The sequence below is a fragment of the Chanos chanos genome, chromosome 2 (genome assembly GCF_902362185.1).
Source record: "Chanos chanos chromosome 2, fChaCha1.1, whole genome shotgun sequence".
Taxonomy (NCBI): Eukaryota; Metazoa; Chordata; class Actinopteri; order Gonorynchiformes; family Chanidae; genus Chanos; species Chanos chanos.
The window spans coordinates 25,243,697-25,259,209 of NC_044496.1; the positions used below are offsets into that span (position 1 = coordinate 25,243,697).

At 40.6% G+C, this 15,513-nt stretch overlaps 1 protein-coding gene across 1 annotated transcript in view; it reads right to left on the reverse strand.

Annotated features, from left to right (window-relative positions):
- The window catches only part of LOC115804308 (von Willebrand factor A domain-containing protein 5A), a 39,239-nt gene extending 29,623 nt beyond the window's left edge, over positions 1–9,616 (reverse strand). The window contains exons 1-12 of the mRNA XM_030764677.1: positions 9,568–9,616; positions 8,928–9,130; positions 7,988–8,210; positions 7,493–7,662; positions 7,270–7,384; positions 6,980–7,155; positions 6,765–6,853; positions 6,442–6,586; positions 4,243–4,322; positions 2,097–2,211; positions 1,465–1,623; positions 960–1,063 (exon numbers count right to left, since the gene is read on the reverse strand). Of these exons, the coding sequence (XP_030620537.1) occupies positions 960–1,063; positions 1,465–1,623; positions 2,097–2,211; positions 4,243–4,322; positions 6,442–6,586; positions 6,765–6,853; positions 6,980–7,155; positions 7,270–7,384; positions 7,493–7,662; positions 7,988–8,210; positions 8,928–9,130; positions 9,568–9,610 (1,622 nt within the window). The 5' untranslated portion in view covers positions 9,611–9,616. The remainder of the gene's footprint in view (positions 1–959; positions 1,064–1,464; positions 1,624–2,096; positions 2,212–4,242; positions 4,323–6,441; positions 6,587–6,764; positions 6,854–6,979; positions 7,156–7,269; positions 7,385–7,492; positions 7,663–7,987; positions 8,211–8,927; positions 9,131–9,567) is intronic.
- Between the last annotated feature and the right edge of the window lie 5,897 nt (positions 9,617–15,513).

The following is a 15,513-nucleotide window of genomic DNA, read 5'->3' on the forward strand; positions in this document are numbered from 1 at the left end:
GGAGATGTTAGCCGTAATCTCAGTAAGCGGCTCACGAGGTGCTGCCGTGTTTGCTTCACTGGTTTGTTGGTTAAGCTCAACCAAGTTGTTGAAGACTGGTTTTTCCTGTGCGACATGTTGTTGGACTGCCTCAAAAAGTAACTGTTAAGACTCATTGTAGGATAAGAAACTGTGAAACTTTGTGGAGTATTATGTTTTGCAGGGAAAAATGTAAAATAATCAGAGAGGTGGTGCACCAGTTCAACTAAGTACAACTTCCCTTCCAGCAGCCATCTTCAAAACCTGAAAAATTTTTATTCACATTTCATTTCATAATTTCATGTTCCTTCTTTTACCATGATCACCTCAACCCCACTTCAAAAAGACTAAAATTCAACAAGTGATTTCATCACCTCAGGTAAGTAATTTTGTTGTTGGATTTCTTTGCGTTACAATGTGTATGTATTATTTTATGCTCAGTTCAACATAACGTCACTGTTCTCAGTACAGTGCTTGGTCTGAAACAGGTGATATTCATCATCAGAGTGTATGTACTGTTGGATTTTCTTGTGATTTTACAAGTAAACGAACCGGAGCAAAAGCGCGCTTGGAGAAAAGCTTTATTTGGTGGTAGTGGAACCCGGCAGCAAGTCTGCTTGCGCCGCAGCTTAACTCAGAGAACTGTTACCGTGATCAGCCTTTTATACCATGAAGCAAACAGACAATAGGTGTATAATGTTGCTTGATGCAAATCAGAATCTAGGTGTTAATGCTAAATTCCCCTTTTGTCTGTGATGGCTGCCATTCGCCCATTACCGGTTGTATTTTGCCTTAATCAATTGCTATTGGCTCCAACAGTAATGGGGCGCCAAAGGTGTGAAGCTTTCTTTGTATCTATGGTAATAAGACCATCAGGTTAAAAAGTTCTCCTATCATGAACCATGTCTGCTCAGCCGTCACTATAATCTTACAGTACGTACTGTGAATCCTCAGCAGATTTGAGTGAAAAGCTGAGCTGGTTTGTGATGGGTTGATTTGCCAAGCTATAGTCCACCGTCACAGATCCCTCACTATGTTCAGAACTCTGAAAGATAGAGAAAGAGGTAGAGAGTGGTGCAGAAACAGAGGTGAGTGACTTTTCTACTGTTTAATGTTTCACAAAATTGGAGAAACACATTTGAAAAAAATAGATACTACTCCTCACTATCAAACTATCACCAGCATTTCCACATCCACATTCATTTCCATCTCCGGGGATTAATCTTGTTGCATTACTGTTCATTCTTTGGGAATACTGCGGCTGATATATCATGTTTATGGTGAACTGAATTGAGTAAAACTTCTGAGGAGAGTGTGGCAAATGGAGAGAAAATAAGATTGGACAACCTAGTCAGAGTGATAAGAATGTAAATAAGGAGACATGAGCAGAGGGACCAGCTCAATTAGTTATGTCACTTATGAAAATGTAATGAAAAGCTTCCTCACCCGCCCTGTTAACTGGGCATAGAGCAAGGCTCTTTGACCCTGGAAGACCACATTGATTGGGGGAGACAAAGTGGTGACAGATACACCATCTGGAAGTTTCCATTTCACAGCGATGTCTACTATAGCCGGTTGCAGGGCAAAGCGGAGAGACTGCATTACCTGGGAGGCAGGAAGTCATAAAAGATAAAAGTTTTAAAAGACTGAAATGAAAGATTTACATTTACATTTATTCACATTTACATTTATTCACTAGTAGACACTTTTAGCCTGTTTAAATCAGTTTTCTTCCCTGTTACCCCTGATTCATACTCCTCTAGTCCGAAACCATTAACATGCTGTTGTTAGCGATTTACTGTTAATTCCAATAAATTACTGAGCATCTACTTTCTAATGACAGTAGAGGCAAGAAAATTCATAAAAATGCAGCAGATCTTGTTGCAAAGAAACTTTTACCCAGTGTTCTGCTTTGTTTTCTCTGATCACAGTAATGGTAATCAGTTTAATTTTGTTATTATACTTAATGACATGCAGATAACAGAACCTGTGTTTGGTCCAGAAATAATCTCTTTAAGTGTTTATAAACACAACACCCCTCTCTCTCTCTCTCTCTCTGATTTGTTTTACATCCTTACTTTGGGCTGCAGTCTGTCTTTGCCTGTGATAAACTGGGCGTGGCCACATCCCTCCTTAGCCATTCCATTGACCAGTGCAGTACTGGCACCCTGCCCAATGCCAAAGGAGAAGCACCTGGACATACAGCACATATTTATATCATAGATGAGCAATGTTACTCTCAAAAGTATATAGTGTAGCTCATGCAATTCCGTTTAAAAGTTCTGATGATGCAAAAAAGTGGCTGTTAAAAAGGCTCAGCAGAGTTTCCCTGTTTATTTACATTCTTATTGGGTCTTACTTTATTCTTTTGGGTAAGAGGAGACGTTATGGACATTCTATAATGAAGAGTGCGCCCCCCAGTTAAGTTGTTGGGGATAAAAGTTTAGCGGTGCTTTGCACAAAGTAGCTCAACGTATTGTAACTGTTTATGGACTTGTGCGTGTGCGTTCCTTAAAACTGTAAGTAGTCCTGTTCATGTCTGTAAATATATTATCGTTATTTCATTAGAGGAAATTGTGGTTAACTTAAGACGAAAGGTTTCAATGTTATGGCACCCCGTATTTCAGATTAATGCTGAGTCATTGTAGTGGCGTGAAGCATGTCTTTGGCACCGAAGCTGTTACCCACATTCCGTTATGGAAACGAGTATTCTCATTGGTAACATGCTATAGTGCTAGAATGCGATTGAATCACCATTGTTATATATGCGTATGTGTGTTCAAATGCATGGTCGTCCATAAGTATTGTAGATGGCCAACTACCAGCCATAAGATGGCGTTGCGTGTGTTACTAATGCGCAGGCACAAGCCATTACAGAGAAACGGTGCCAATACGTAATCAACACGCAACAACACCCAGTAGTTATTCTGTATATTGTGAAATGTTACTGTGAAATTTTATCCCTTCTGTCTCAGCCGAATCATCAATGTTCAAACCAGTGAGTGCAGCTGTGCTTGATAATTGTATTTTAGAATTGGTTATATTTGGTGTGTCATAATGGCATTAAACTGTTGTGTTTGTAGAACCACACACACATACATGTGAATAAAAGATGCCCCGGAGTGATCACAACCATCCCAAACCACATCAAAAGTAGATTCAATCTTTAATAGTGGCCCTCAGATTGAGTGCTGTGGTACCCCACAGCTTACAGCCAGCTGTCAGAAATCATCATTCACCACACACACAGGGCTTCATACACATACATTTTCTCATTTCTTACTAAGCACAAAAAATGAAGTGTGCATAAAAATCCAACATAATCTGTCTGAGGTCAATGTAGGAAACATATTGTTTTTAATGTATACTGAAAAAAACTGAAGAACTATATTTACCATTTTGAATCACTAAAGAAATGCATGATATTTAGCTAGGTATTTAAGTGATTTTTTCCTCTTTTTTTTTTGCATTGTTCTAATGCACAATTTGTTCATAGGGCCCAGTGTGAATGAGCAATAAGATATAACCGGGCAATGGAGCAGCATGATATACCAATGTTAATCAATCCCCTGCAACGACCTTAATCGTGAATGATATCAAATGAACTATATCAAATTATTTACATACTAGTACTAATTGTAAAATATTAGTAATTGGTCTCTGACAATTTCCTCAGGTGCTGTAGTTCTGAGAGGATTTAGAGAAATGTCAGTATTTATCTTTGATGGTCAAAGCAGTCAACCATTCCTCTTCAATGAAGGAAGTAGCAAAACTGAGATTTCAGGGGTCAAGTGTTATTTCAATATGAAATTAGAAATATGAGCTCCAAAAAGAGAAGTAATATTTGCAACGAGATCACTGGGGCTTGCATCCACTGAAGCACAGCACTGGATGTTATTTTAAAGTATCGCACAAGCTATAGCTTTACTCGGGAATATTACACCAAGCTGCACTTTAAACGGGATAAAATTAGGAATACAGGAGTGAAACCAACAGAGACTCAAGCAGTATGAAAGAGAGAGGAGAAGAAACTAACTGAGCAGTATGTCACTGGTCTAGTTATGTGTTTTTCTTTTTAGTTGTTTTCATCTGAATAATCCTCTTTTTTAGTGTACATTTACATGATTCCTATTATTGTTGTTGTTTCAGGGTAGAAATATCCTACTTCACAATCTTAAATAATTACGTCACCCTCATTTCCACAGATTCAGTCAGCCAACCAACCTGTGAGAGCCAACGTTGCTCTTCACCAGATCCAGGACTGCGTTGGTGTTGCTGACTTCACCATCAGTGAAAATAAACAGCTGAGGAATTAAACACAAAATAAAAGAACCTGGATTAAGAGAAAACGAAACACTGATATGAGTACATAGCATATGATCAGGGAAGACTCAAGTGCAAACCAATGCTCTTTATTTAGGAAATATTTAAGCATTAACAGTGCCTGAATGTGTGTTCTGCCTAATCAAGTCTTAAGCTGGAATACAAAGTGCCATTTTAGGTTGAGGTTGAACAGTGAAAAATAACAAAGGAAGTTATGCGAGAATGCAATGGTTGAATGTGTGAAGGAGTGTTCCTGCAAGCCCAAAAGAAGAAATATTATTGATCTGTTGCAACCTTTGGATCTGTTGTAACCTCTATATAATCGAGAGTATCTGTCACTGCTTGAACTGTCTGTAACCTTAGGCGAAAGTATCTTAGATTAGACAAGTGAAACGGTTAAAAGGATGTTGGGCCGTGACCATCTGTCACAGTTTAAAATAATGTCTGTATTAAAGATAAAATCATAAAGATAAAATCAGACAAAGGGAAGTTGTGAGGGAACATTTCGAGTTCATAGTTCATTCTGCAGTTGTACTTTGAGGACAGGTTGTGTCACAGTTCAAAAACTAGACATATTAGTGCCACTCCCATGTCAGTTGTTTGCGTCATTGTATAAATACTTTGTACTTCTCTCTTTTCGGAGAGACTGTGCTCACAATTGACGAGTGCACTCTCCCATGATCATGCTATTGGAATAATGGTAAATGATTCATCACATCTTGAGTTTGTAGCCTCTGAGACTTAGCAACTATCCATAAGGAGACTCCAAATTTCCCTTAGAAGGCTAAGCCAGATGGTTCAAACACGAAGGCAAGACAAATACATGAGCAAGGCAGACAGTAAGACAGGAAATTAGTCATGGGACTAAGATACTTCAACAAAGCGGCTCAAGTTGGAATTTGCAAAAAAAATTGTGCAGAAATGCACATACCTGCCTCATGAGACAATGGTGTTTGTGAGAGAGGCAGAGAAGCAGGGAGAGACTTTCTGTGGTACATAGTAGTGGCACAGAAAGAGTGGGATTGGACTGCCTCACGTCAGAGGCCAAAGTGGGTCACCAACACCTTCCAGAGAGGAATTGGATACTCAATACCAAGGTGTCCCAAAGCTGTGGAGGTGTGCACTGAGAAAGTACGTTTGTTTTGTAAGTTTTATGAGATGTAAGTTTTTTGCAAATTTTGGCTGGTGGACAATATTTTGGCTGGTTGGAACTCCTGCGTGATGTCCTCCAGCTGCCACTGGACTGAAGCGACAGTGACAATTAGTGACAGGTGAATGATGGGTTTGACCACAGATGCACCTTGCTTGTATCATGGATTAAGAACAAGGTATCAGCTTTCCCATTTTTCTGATCCTTGACAGAAAGAGAAGTTAAACTGACAGAAAATGCTCCTGGCTGGACAGGGGTCTAGCCTCATCGTCGTCCTGATGTGCGCCAGGTTTTGGTGATCTGTTGGAATGAGAAATGGCTCCTGAGACACCTCTAGTCATTGTCTCCACCACTCAAATATCAATTTCACTGCCAGCAGTCCTTCACCTCAAAAATGAACTGTTTCCTAGGATTGGCCAGTTTGAGGATGGGTGCTGTGGTGAACTGGTCTTTCAGCTTGTGGAAGGCTGTTGGCTTGGGTCTTAAGATTTCTATCAGGTAGCGTTACTGAAGGAGAATCTTAGGAGGCATGGGGGTTTGAGGAATCAAGGTGGATGCATAGTACAAGCTGAGGCAGCAGTGCTGACAGGAAGCAGACCAGGAAGGGTAATGATTTCTCTCTCCTGCCATGTGATGTTAAAGTTGTGGTTTTGGAGCCAGGGAAGACCACCAATGATGGAGTACATGGACGAGGGAAGGACAAGAAACAAGGGATCCTCCTGATGACCAATCCCCACCATGAGTGGAGCAGGATAGTTAAGGTAGGTAATGAAACCGGTAACCACTGTTTTTTCTCCCAGAAGAACTGTTTTTTTGAATTGGAGATTTGTCTGTGGTGCAAGGAGCTTGTCATTTATGCTACTGACCATAACGTTACCCTGGTATACAAATCTTATTGGTCGAAGTGCATGTTGTGATCATGATCTGTCACTGGCGTTATAGAGTATTACCTGTCTGGGGTGACCTGGGACACATGGTTGGCTGTAGATGTGCTTTAACGGCTCCAGGATCTCTGTGCCACCCAAATCTTCCCTCATCTCACTCACTTTCTTCAGTGACTGATCCATTGTCTCCTGACTGTACTGCACACTCTTACTGAGATAAGGACAGAGAAAAAGATGAAGTCACACACAATAAATGAACCAGGACCTCATCAAACATCCCATGTTAATGACTATTTAAACCCAGTCTTACAGAACACATAAGCAGTTTCAAGAATGTCCCAAAAATGTCAGCACTGCTGGAATACAATATAGAGGAGACAGTTACTCACGGAAAGAAAGACGTATATCTGGAACCAAAGCCATAAATATTGAAATAGCAGCCCAGTGGAAGGCTCTTCAGCAACAGGAGCAGAGTATCCTATGTAAAGAAAAACAATGAGTGTTCAGAATATCTGTCACCATAGAAACATTAAGATACAAATCATTCCATTTCAGAACATTTTGTCTATAAAAATACGTAGCTCTTTTGTCAGCCAATCATTACCCTTGCACTCTCAATGCGCATCTGTGAACCTTTCCCGTTATGCATTGGAGAATGCATACTGCCAGACTGATCGACCAAAAACACAAACTCTCCACGTGAGGTTAGTGATGACATCACTTCTGCAGGGAACTCTGGGTACAAGCTGAGCACAATCACAGGGTCTCCCATCAGAGTGCCTGAAAGAGAGAGTGAGCAACACTATAGATGTTGAAGAGAGGAAAGTTTTGAGGATGAGCTGCTTTTGAATGCCATAAAAAAATCCAAACTAATTAACAGGGGAAGAGTCTAACCAGGTTTTCCACTGGCCAGTCCTGCCTCCACTATGGCAGTGGGCTGATGGGCGTTCTGGTAATACAGCAGCAGCTCAACATCCCTGTCAAACTTGTGACCTGGAGACAGACTGACCTGCACACAGACAACAAAACAGAGACAAAACATGAGCAAAGAGAGTCACAGCAACAACACCCCCCCATCCCACCAACAAACACAAACACAGGTGCATGCACATAGTACCGTAGCTTTTGTCTGAGATGCGTCATGGTAGACCAGTGGCTCCAGTGGACAGTTGGACTCAACTTTAGAGATGGGGTTTGGTGAAGACATGTGAGCACTGAGAGATAAACTGTAAGGGATCATTCCTGCTGGTACAGATGTCACCTGGGACACAATCCCACTACCCCAACCTGGTAGAGAGAGAGGGAGAGGAGTAAAATATCTGTTTTGTTCACACATTGTTTTAACATTCTAAGTTATTTAGTGTCCACATACCAGGGAAATATGAAAATGGACGCTGTGGGTGTGTGGTGTATTCTGTTGTCAGTGGTATGAGTCATGGATCATCACTGCTAGTGTGTAGAAGTTATCGTTGTTATCATAGGATGTTTGCTGTCGAGTGTAACCTGTGGTGTGTATTGTACACTCAGCCAATAAAAAAATGAAACTCAGTTGTCGTATCCTGTATCCTGAGGTGTGTTTTGTGGACTCTAATAGTTGTATTACCTTGTGTACCAGCTGGTGTGTATCGAGGGTTAAGCACAGCAGGCAGACAGAAGCGTAGGGCATGGTCGGCCTGCACAGTGAGCTCCATGACGTAGATGATGGTGATGGCGGCACTCTCTCCCGGGGGCAGGCTGCCCACACTCAGCCTGAACACATCTGGACTCTCATCACTCTCCTCCAACAGGAAGGCCTGCTGACCTGAACTCAAAGCATCATCATACTGTTCCCGCGCCTGGCAAACGGACAACACACACACACACACACACACACACACACACAAACATGACTGTTAGCATGGTGATGTCAAATGCTATAGCTGTTGTGTGTAAATTTCCAGAAAACCAGTGACACTGTGCTGAATGTTGAAACAAACAGATTGTTCGGAAGGGAAAGGAAAGGTTACTGAGAAAAGCCAAAAACAGGCACAGAGGCACATGACTGCTCAGAACATTTTGTGCAGAACTAAACTAAAAGTCTCAGAGAGAATATGAATCTCCATTACCATATTGTACTCAACCAAATGTTTGACTCCCTGGCAAAACAACTCCCTGGCTACTGCAATCTTTTCATTGGCTGAGTATACGACACATGCCACAGGCTGCAGTCCACAACACACCTCCTATCATAATGATGACTTCTACATACCACCGGTGATCGTGCATGACACACACGATTGACTACAGAATACAACACACACCAACAGCGTCCATTTTCATGTTCTTCTTATTCGGACACTAAACAGCTTACAATGTTCAAACTATGTGTGAACAAAAGAAATACTTTACTACTCTTTCTCTCTCTGGCTCTCTCTCTGTGTTTTTGGATGAAATACAAAGATTTTCCTGAACTTTTGGCATTGTAAGTTGATTAAGATGTGAAGGTGAATGTCAGACTGAAGAACTGATCGGTCAGTCTGTGTTGACTCTTTCTGCTTGTTCCAATATCTCACCTTCTGTTTCTCCTGCACTTCAGCCACCACCTCTTTGTCTCCAATCTTGGCACTGAAGTGACAGACAGCAGCTTCTCCAGGCAGAGGGAACACAAACAGAGCCTCCAGGGGCTGCTCCTCTTTATTCACATACTGCAGAGTGGACTTCACTGTGGCTACATGCCCACGTACATGCACCTCAACCTCAATACTCTTCAGAGGAACTGAGGGTCGCAGCAAAGGTCAAACAGGAAAATAGCCTGTTATTAAAATAGCTCTTAATAACAAGAGGATATTGACACTGATTTCCCATCAGAAATCTACAAATCTCACACCCTTGTAACATTCCTAAGGAGACCAAACATGTACAGTCTTCAGAACAATCAGATTGCAAAGGACATCAAGCAACAGTTTGACTTCAATCAGCAAAACTTAAACTGGTAAAGTGGATGCCAAGTGACAGAGGAGAAAGTTTTAACACTCTGTAGAAAGACAGGGAAACTCAAAATAGCTCCCTCATTCCAGTTTGGTGAGGCAAATAAGAAAGCAGATCCTGGCACAGAAAAATCTTGTTCACATAAGGTAAAGTGTCAGTTCCAGGTTTACTGTAACAAATCATTACATTTCTTATAGGGCATGTTTTGGAGGACATTGTTCAAACCTGGTTTCTCCTTGACTGTCACCAGACCACAACGATTCGCCATTTTTTGCTATCTGGAAGGAAAAAGAAGAGGTTTGTGATCTCTCTAATTGCTCGTACGGGCAGGGAGGCAATGTGTGCCCACCAATGCAGTTGAACTTTCTTGTTAATGCTATACGATAATGCTTTAAAAAGAAAGGGAGGGGTCGCTTTGGCAGGTGGTATGTCACTACTCGTCCGACGCTATTTTTTCCATCATGAACAATTAAACGTAACGCTTATTTCACACTAAATATGCTTTGTCAAACACACAAACAAAACATATAATGAAAAATTCAGTTCACAGTCGGAAGTGAACATAAAAAGTTACTGTGACCAGCAACAACAAACGAACAGGTCCCTTCCTACCTTTCGCCTTAGGTGTATCTTCAGGTTAAAATTTCTTCAAGTTGTTCGCAGCTTGAAATGAGAGGCAGGATTGCTGAGGTTTTTCACTTTCGGTCTTGTTTCCCGTCATGCCTGTGACGTGGGGAATTTACTAGTGGTGGGCAGTTCGCTTCATTTTAGTGAACCGACTCTTTCGAACAGTTAGAGAGTCTCAACTGGGTTTTTTTTTCGAGTTTTATTATTTTGCAATTCTGGTGCGTTTCCTCAGTTTACCGCACTCGCTGAAGCTTTACGCTGGATACAAAAGGTCGTGCATTAATCTAATGATGATAAATAAATACTCAAACTTTGCATAATTGTGCTTATTTTTACCTCTACATTATTTTTATGATCTACATTTAGATCATATTAAATTGGTATTTATACACTGTATTCAGTTTCATGTTCATTATTTTATTCGAGCTATTTTAATTTGTACTGTTGTTGGATTATTCAAGTAATTAACTTATTTTGCTCTGATTTCATTGTTTTGCAAGATTGAAGATTTCATTTTGCTCTGATTTCAACGTTTTGAATTAAAGCCTATCCAATGAAAATTAATTAGGTCCGTTATTTAAATAGATCTAGATAAAACGTTCGACTTTTCTTCATGCCACATTCTGGATTTTATGAGGTAAAATAAACCAGTTGACCGCATCAGTTAAGCATAAATACATTTCGATTTCATCATGCAGCCGTCTGTGCTTCTTCAAGCCTCGTAACTCCCTGTTTTCGATCGGGCAAAGTTACAAAAGTGCCTTTAAAAATGGAAAACTGTTACTGCTTCGGCTGTGCACTTGGTTTCGTTTTCCCGTGTGTTTCTAAGGCTGTGTCCAAAATGACATACTACATACTACTCGCATACTGATCTTGATGTAAAAGTAGTAAGTAGTACGCAGTACGTGAAAAATAAGAAGTTACCCGGAAGATGTACTACTCTGGCGAAAATTTTCAGTATACAACCAGAGCTCACTTCGACGCGTACTGCATCCCATGAAGCAACGTTCCCTGTTCAGCTCTTGCCTGCCTCTCACCCGCCACACGCCTGCCTGCCTCGTCTGTCATTCCCGGCTACTCATCCGCTACGCGTCCTGACCCAGTCACCTGTCACAAACCATCTCCTCTGCTGCCATTTCCATGTGTTCTCATCTGCCTGTCACTTTCCCATTTTCTCAATAAAACCCCGTCAAAACTTTATTCAGAATCTGTGTTCTGCAGTTGAGTTCAATCCGTTAGCTGCAACAAAAGACACATAAAAAGCAAAAAGCAGTTTGACAAAAACAACACAAAGAGGAATGAGCCCTAATCCAATTGTGCTTTATTTCTCTTACCAACGTCCCTTCCATTTGGAGCTAGACATGCACCCCTCAGAAACCCTGTATCACATACTAAGACAAAATACATAATATGAACTCTGTGTCTCTATGGGCCAAATTTACTAATAAAGTTAACACAAGCAAGGCACTCTCAAAAGACAATGCACTCTCACCATCCTCACAAGTCAGCAAAGCCTGTACAGTTACAAGTGAATCAAAGAGAATGAAAACACGTCATGTTCTCTACCTAGACTGCAATCCACACTCACTTTTACCTCCCTAACAGCGACCAACTACCACTCTTTTTTCCTTCTTTTCTTTCTTCTCCTACTTCTCCTTCCTCCTTTCATTTTCATTTTCATTAAAATGACAGAAAAAAGGATTAACGACAGGTTGGTAGTCTAATAGAGCACTTATTTAGCTCCCCTCAGAGTCACTAGTAAACCTAAGGGAAGTATCTTAATGACTCTATCAGTGACTCTATGTGTGTTAACCTTTGATCTCCTGGGTCTAATTGTGTTTCTTGTTTATTTGCTATTTTCACATAAATGTCTTACTTTCAGCGCATTTTCAGGTAAAATGTGTATTACCTGTCTGGGGTGACCTGGGACACATGGTTGACTGTAGATGTGCTTTAATGGCTGCAGGATCACTTTCTTCAGTGACTGATCCATTGTCTTTTTGCTGTACTGCACACTCTTAATGAAATTAAAGAAAAAGTGATGAACAAAGACAAAACACTATTCTAAAATGATAATAATAACAATAATAATAATAACAATAATAATAATAATAATAATAAAGAAGATTATTTCAGTCTGGACATATAAAATGGTTCAGCGGTTTCAAGCTTATGTGAAAAACATCAGCCCTGGGTACAAGCTGAGCGTGAATACAGGGTCTCCCATCAGAGTGCCTGAGAGAGAGAGAGAAAGCAACACTATAGATGTTGAAGAGAGGAAAGTTTTGAGGATGAGCTGCTTTTGAATGCCATAAAAAAATCCAAACTAATTAACAGGGGAAGAGTCTAACCAGGTTTTCCACTGGCCAGTCCTGCCTCCACTATGGCAGTGGGCTGATGGGCGTTCTGGTAATACAGCAGCAGCTCAACATCCCTGTCAAACTTGTGACCTGGAGACAGACTGACCTGCACACAGACAACAAAACAGAGACAAAACATGAGCAAAGAGAGTCACCTTAACACACACACACACAGTATGATAATGTGTTGAGCTCAGGTCAGCAGGCCTTCCTGTTGGAAGAAAATAATGAGAGTCCAGATGTGTTTAGGCTGAGTGTGGGCAGCCTGTCCCCAGAGAAGAACACCACCATCACCATCATCTACATCATGGAGCTCACTGTGCAGGCCGACCATGCCCTACGCTTCTGTCTGCCTGCTGTGCTTAACCCTCGATACACACCAGCTGGTACACAAGGTAATACAAGTGGCATTCAAAAATAACTACTCAAAAATGTACTCAGTCACAAATACTCAAATAAGAACTCAGAATGCGTGTGTGTGTGTGTGTGTGTATGTGTGTGTGCGTGCGTGTGCATTTAATATTTCTTTATACAATACCTTGACATCTGGCAAGGTATAGTCCCCCTGAATTTTTTTTATCTGATGAAAGCATTCATCTGCTCAAATTTAAAAAATCCTCAAGTCACAGAATACTTTAAAATGTAAGTGCATGGTTTATGTAATTCTACTGAATCTCAGCTCTAACTTTTTGGACTACATGTTCTGTTTCTCCTTAACTGTTACGTGAATGTTATGTAAAGAAACAGGAGAGCAAGAATTAAAAAGGAAATAAAAGATGGCTCCAGATACATTTAGTAGGTGAGACACAGTTAAGTACTTATCTTTGTTAGCATCAACAATCTAGGAGCACCTTGATCCTGATCTCTTACCATTCGGTTCTATTATAATGTTACTGTAAATACACACGCAGGCCTAATACTAGCTCCCATTCAGTCAAAACTGATTAAGTGTTTATAGCTGCTACCAATACATAACTAGCTCCTGTCCTTGGAGTGCTGCATTAATTGACATAACTGCATAACTCACAGTGAGTAAAAATCAGTGCAACATGAATGGTTTCATGTTTGGGAGAAAATGTGTCATTTTCCCATGCAGTGAGCGGAGCGTCAGATACGTGATGCATGCATGATGCATACGTGATATACGTGCAGAACCACAGGTGACTGAGTACTGGAAAATTTGTGAGCAGAAAGAGGAAATGGTTTTTTAAAACTGAGGCAAACATTGTGGTCAGACATCACCAGACTTGAGACAACAGAATGACAATTTGACATTTTAACATGTTTTAAATGCTGAAACAAATTTAAATATGGTAATAAATGTTCATTAAATGTTGTAATAAATCACCAAACCAAAAGATTTATTGTGCCATATTTTGCACTGGTTTTCAAAGAGCTTTGGTCGAATTTTGTAATGAGAAATTATTCTGGCTTTCATTTAAAGGTTTCTTTTAATTGTCACTAGGTATCCAAGGGGTAAACAGTATGCTATTGATCATTGCCTGGTAATCTGGGAAATGAATTTAGATTTTAGCTGCACTGATCAGTGTGGAGGTAATGTTCTCTAACACACTGAGAAGAATGAATGTCTGGCTTTAAACACAAACACGCTACATCACTGTTCACCTTTATGAAAAAATGAAAGGCTGTAGCGACATCTACAAATCATCGCTTGTTTCTAAGAATATAAGGACATTATAATATGCATAGCTATATATGTATATGTGTAGCTGGCTATGTGAAACAGTAATCAGCATATCTAGTTCAGGCTGGTGCACAGAGGTAGAAAAATGATCTTGCTCTGTGTTCTGATTAAGCAAAGTGCTACACAGAGAAGGTCTTATAGGACTGCTGGCCTGAACAAGGTGTTCTCAGATTCATACGACCTTTGCAAGGAAACTATCCAGAGCATGCCTGTGGGGCTGGTTGGAGCCGAGGCAGATGCCAGTCTGGGTAGCTGAGTCAAGACTGGCATACAAATGCTTTTTTTTTAAGAGGGCTAATTTTAGGTGCAGTATGGTGGCAAATCAAGGACAGAGCAGTCACAGAGAAAAAGTAAAAACCGGATACTGGACCAAAAAAAAAATGTTTTAGGGATTTACAAGGATTCTTCAGGCCAGGCTGTTTGAGAAATAAGATGAAGACAAAGAGAGAATGTTGAAATTAAAGAAGAGACCTATGTCCTATAGGTTCTTTGTGTGGACTGCCTCTTCAAGGTCACATGACTTACTGGCTGCCAGGACCTACAGGTAGCGTTTCCAAGGAGATGGCTTGGAGAGATTTCAGATGTACCATCAGGTGAGTGGTTTACTTCATTTTGGCTGCTCATGTTTGATCTCTGTCTGAGATATGTTTTGATTTGCAAGCCAGTATGATAATGGATTTTCCTCACCCACTTATTAAATTAAAATGATGCTACTTATCGTTTTAGTTACTATAATTCCTCCTCTTATTTATTCAGTAAAAAGACAGCTTTTGTTTTTTGCCCCTTCTCATTGTCCCCATATTCTCTTTCCTACATTCACCATTCATCTATGGTCTTTGTCATCACTGGGTGTTTTATTTCCCTCTCACCTCACTTGAACCGCAACATAAACAAAAAGAATCTGAACTCAACCAAAAACATCAATCATTCACTGAGTCTGAACATTTTCACTCCAATGGCTCAAGAAGATGTAAGTTTTCTCTGAGCTCACAAATCACACACTAAAGCACCTGAAAAACCCCATTACTACATCTTGAGTTTACTTGCCGCAGCCCCTGAAAAAGAAGTGTCACTTTCGCTAATAAGAAGTGTGCTGGCAGCAAGAACTTTGTCCCCTTTCTGTTCTCAACTTCACAATAAAGAAACACTGGGGGGATGGGGTAAGGAAAAAGCTGCAATTCACTGCCCAATGATTTTCCCTGCCAGAGAAAAAAGAGAGAATGAAAAAAAAATAGAAAGGGAGGGACAGAGAATCCTGAGTTCAAACACACTGACCTCTAATTTATTCATCCCCTTTGTGAGGAGCCAATGCAGCGTGCAATAATGGGTCCAAATGGAGGGGATGGGGGGAAAGAGGGGGAGAGCAGCACAGGAGACAGTTGGGGGTCCCACAGATAGAGACATGCGTGGCTCTTGTGGGCTATCATACTCCAGCTAGTGTCACGGAATATCAGTCTGCTCGCTGTAATCATCTGTTCA